Source organism: Elephantulus edwardii, unplaced genomic scaffold (genome assembly GCF_000299155.1).
Source record: "Elephantulus edwardii isolate Elephantulus edwardi_28Jun2011 unplaced genomic scaffold, EleEdw1.0 scaffold00531, whole genome shotgun sequence".
In the NCBI taxonomy this organism is placed as follows: domain Eukaryota; kingdom Metazoa; phylum Chordata; class Mammalia; order Macroscelidea; family Macroscelididae; genus Elephantulus; species Elephantulus edwardii.
In genome coordinates, this window is record NW_006400281.1 from 319,342 (window position 1) to 323,749 (window position 4,408).

Consider the following 4,408-nt stretch of genomic DNA (forward strand, 5'->3'; position numbering starts at 1 on the left):
TTCCAGCTCCACCCTCCACCAGGATAACCCTTCACATCTGCCAAGTCCCTTCAGAAAATATCTTCCATTGTCCAACCCATGATCTGACAGCTTGTATCTTAAGCTTTCTTGGCTTCTGTGATTCCAAACACGTCAACTGCTGACATTTTTTTTTCTTTTGACCAGTGTCTCTTAAGTTTAGTTGTACTGAATAATTGATAGAAAGACAATAAATTACTGCAGTTAATAAATAGGAACAGATATGTGTAACTGTTCAAAAGGAAAAGGGGGAGATGGGACTAGGGGGCAGAATAATGGGGGGAATAGTAATTAATTAATCAAACACAAGGTATATGAATTATTGTATAAAACACAATGTATATGAATGATGCACAACATATATGAATGATTGTAAGAAAACCAATTGGAAAAAATTATTGAAGCAGTGCATTGAAGAGAAACTGACAAAAATTCAATCTAGATTCAGAAAAGGATATAAAGAAGGATATCATTGTAACATCAGATGGATCTTGGCTGAAAATAGAAAATACCAGAAAAATTATTAGTTATGTTTTATAGATTATTGAAAAACATTAATCTATGTGGATCAGAACAAATTAAAGAAAAAACTGAGAGGAATGGAAACTTGGATTCACAGTCAACACACTTGGTTCTAGCAGTCAAGAAATCAAAATACATATCACATTGGGAAAATCTGCTGTCAGGGACCTCTCCAAAGTGCTAAGGAGTAATGATGTCAGCTTAACAACTAAGATGCATCTGATCCAAGTCATAGTCTTTTCAATTACTTATTATGCAACTGAAAGTTGGACATTCATTCAAGATGACAGAAGAATCAATGCTTTTGAGTTGTAGTGTTAAAGAAGAGTACCAAATATCTCATGGACTTCCAAGGGAACAAGTAAGTCTATATTGGAGAAAATGCAACCAGGACGCTCTCTGGAGACAATTATGGTGAAACTTAGCCTCACGTATTTGGGGCATGTTATTAGGAGAGTTCAAGCCTTGGATAAGAACATCATGTTTGGAAAGGTGGAGGATCAGGAAAGGAGAACTTCATGAGATGGAATGACATAGTGATTGCAATAATGGGTTCAAGTATTTTGGAGATTGTGAGGTGGCACAATATAAAGTTCAGATCCACTGTTGCAGTGAGTTGCGGGTGACTCAACAGCATGTAACAACAACAAAGACACTGAATAAACAATGTGAGAAGCTCAACTATATGAAGAAGACAACAAAAGGATAGAGGAACATTCTTTGACAATATGCAATATGCAGATGACACAATCTTGCTTTAATAAAGTGAAAACAACTTGAAGCACTTACCAAGAAGATCAGAGCCTTCAGTATGGATTGAATCTCAACATAAAAATCTAACACAACAAGACCAATGAGAAAAAATCATGACAAACAGAGCAGTTGCCAAGGACTTCATTTAGATTGTTGTTGTTAGGTGCCATCAAGTTGAGTATGACTCATAGCAACCCTAATGAACAACAGATCTGAACCCCATCCTATCCTATGCCATCCTGACAGTTCCTGACACACTAGAACCCATTGTGGCAGTCACCTTATCAGTCTTTCTGGTGAGGTCGTCCCTTTGACAACCCTCCACGCTTCCTAGCACCACGTCCCTCTCCAAGGAATATCCCCTCCTAGTAGCATGCCCAAAGTATGTGAGGCAAAGTCTCATCATCCATGTCTCCAAAGAGCACTCCAGTTGCACTCTCTCCAAAACATATTTGTTCATTTGGTAGTCCATGAGATGTTCAGTACTCTTCTCTAACACAACAACTCAAAAGCATCAATGCTACTTCTGTTATCCCTATCCACTGCCCAGCTCTTGGATGCATATTGAATGACCATAAAGACCGTGGCCTGAATCAGATGAAACTTAGTGCTCAAAAAGACATCATTACTCTTCAATAATTTGGAAAGGTCCCTAACTACAGATTTTCCCAGTGCAACGAAGCTCCTTATTTCCAGACTGCTGGTGTCAAGTGTGTTAATTATGGATCTAAGTAAGACGAAGTTGTTGACAGTTTCAATCTTTTCTCCAACTATCATAATGTTGCCTCTTGGTCCAGAGGTAAAAATCTTTGTTTTCATGACATTGAGATGCAACCCATATTGAAGGCTGCATTCACTGATCTTCTGCATAGAAACAATAAAAAAGTTAAAGTGACATATTATAATTAGTATACATATTGTAATGAGACCTTTTTAAGATGATAAAAAGCAAGGATGTCACTTTGAGTAAGGTCCCTGACCGATTAATGAGATTTTAAATGTATGTGAAAGTTGGACAGTGAAAACTAAAGAAGATAGTGCAACAATGAATGAATGGAAACCCAAAATCTCTGTAAATGTTTATGAAAATTAATAAAATAAAGAAAAAAAAAAGAAAGAAGACTAAACGAGAATTGCTACCTTTGAATTTTTGCATTGGTGAAGAATACTGAATATATATGGACTTCGGAAAGTATGAACAAATCTCGCAATGATGGTAAGACTTCATCTCACATGCTTTGCGTATGTTATCAGGAGAAGCCAATTCCCAGAGAAAGGTATTATTCTTGGTAAAGTAAGTTAGAATTTAAAAAAAAATGGAGACTCTACGAGGCTGTAACAACAGGCTCAAGTACAGCACTGATTGTGGGGTTGACACAGGACCAGGCAGTGTTTCATTATACACAGGGTGGTCATTAGCCAGAACCAACTTGATGGTACCTCGTAACTACATCTAATGCTTCCCTGATCATTAGCAGTATTTAGGCTCCATCTAGTTCTGGTCTCAAGGTGAGGGTGGCAATGGTTAATGAAAGACTATTAATTTTGCAGTGCAGTTCCTTCTTTGTTTCCTTCTCTCTCTTTTGTCACAGAGGAATAAAGGTTCAGAGTATATGAGAGACACAAATCACAACTCATGATAACTGGGAAGTAAAACATAAAATTTAAGAATTATAACTAGCCTCACAGGACTTTGGCCCTAAACAACTGTATCATCTGATCCCAGTCAGAATAGCAAAATTTAACAGAACAGCAAGCAACAAATGCTGGTGAGGTTGTGGAGAAAATGGAACCTTATTTATTGTCAGTGTAAGTGTAAAATGGTGCAACCACTGTGAAAGACGGTGTGGCGCTTTCTCAAAAAGTTGAAAATAGAAATACCATTTGACCCAGCAAGTCCACTACTGGGAATATACCCCAAAGAGACCATAACTGCCACCAAAGTAGATATATGCACACCCATGTTTATCGTGGCTTTGTTCACAATAGCAAGGAGTTGGAAACAATGTAAGTGCTCATCAACAAACAAATGGATAGAGACGCTGTGGTATATTCACACAATGGAATACTATGCTGCATTGAAAAAAAAGGAATTCATGTAATATTATACAAAATGGGTGACCCTGGAGGACATTATGTGAAGTAGCTCAGTCAAAAAAGGACAAATACTGCATGGTGCCACTGTTGTAAAGCAGGACTGACCTCGGGGTTGGGAGGAGACTGAGAAGGATGGGTTCAATAATGTATACTGCATTGAAATAGATGAGGGAGAAAACTGTTTAAGAGGGAAAGTCAGGTATTTTTGTTATTGCAGGAGTCCCGAACGAAGGCTGCATAGTGGAGTGGACCTGGGAGGAGGGATTGTAAAACAATGAAAGAATTTTCCAAGAGGGTAGTGTACTATGGGGGAGAGTTGGGAGGGGAGAAAAGTGCAACAATGAATGAATGGAAATTCAAAGTCTCTGTAAATTTTCATTGAAATTAATAATAATTAAAAAAAAAAAAAAGACTATGGCCCTAAATGTCCAAACCAAGAGAAGCAATCCAATATGGCCATTGTTGTTAGGTGCTGTTGAGCTGACTCCAACTCATAGCAATCCTATGAACAACAGATTAAAACCTTGCCTGACCCTGTGCCATGATGTCTCAGGCAGCTGGTGGTATGGTAGGGAAGGCTCCAAGCACACTCGACACCATCCTGCCAAGGTATGTAGGCCCAGCCCAGTTGAAACTAGAGAACTACTGTGCTGTGAAAAAATGTGGGGTAGAAGGAGAGTAGGGGGTATTTAGTCTTCATGCTCCCAGCCCACTGCTCCAGAACCAACATAGTGCTCTTAGGATCACAGTTCCAAACCCAGCATTTCTCACATCACTGCATTCTGAGAAAACTTAGCAATTATTGCTAAAATTCCCACCTCCAAAGCCACCTACCTTGCTTGGTCTTGGGGGGCTGCTGGCCCTCCACTTGGGCCAGGGTCTCCTGGGCCTCATGCTCCCTCCAGCGCCTCAGTTGCTCCTCTCGAATTTTATAGAAAAGAATGTGCTTTTGCACATCACTGAGCTCAGCAAGCAACTCTGGGTCAATGTATGCATCCTGCAGGATTTGTTGCAGCAT

The 4,408-nt window shown here is 39.2% G+C and overlaps 1 protein-coding gene across 1 annotated transcript in view; it reads right to left on the bottom strand.

The window, feature by feature from the left end:
- SH2D4B (SH2 domain containing 4B) overlaps window positions 1-4,408 on the bottom strand; it is a 295,071-nt gene extending 290,663 nt beyond the window's left edge. The window contains exon 1 of the mRNA XM_006903190.1: window positions 4,225-4,408. Coding sequence (XP_006903252.1) covers window positions 4,225-4,408 — 184 coding nt within the window. The remainder of the gene's footprint in view (window positions 1-4,224) is intronic.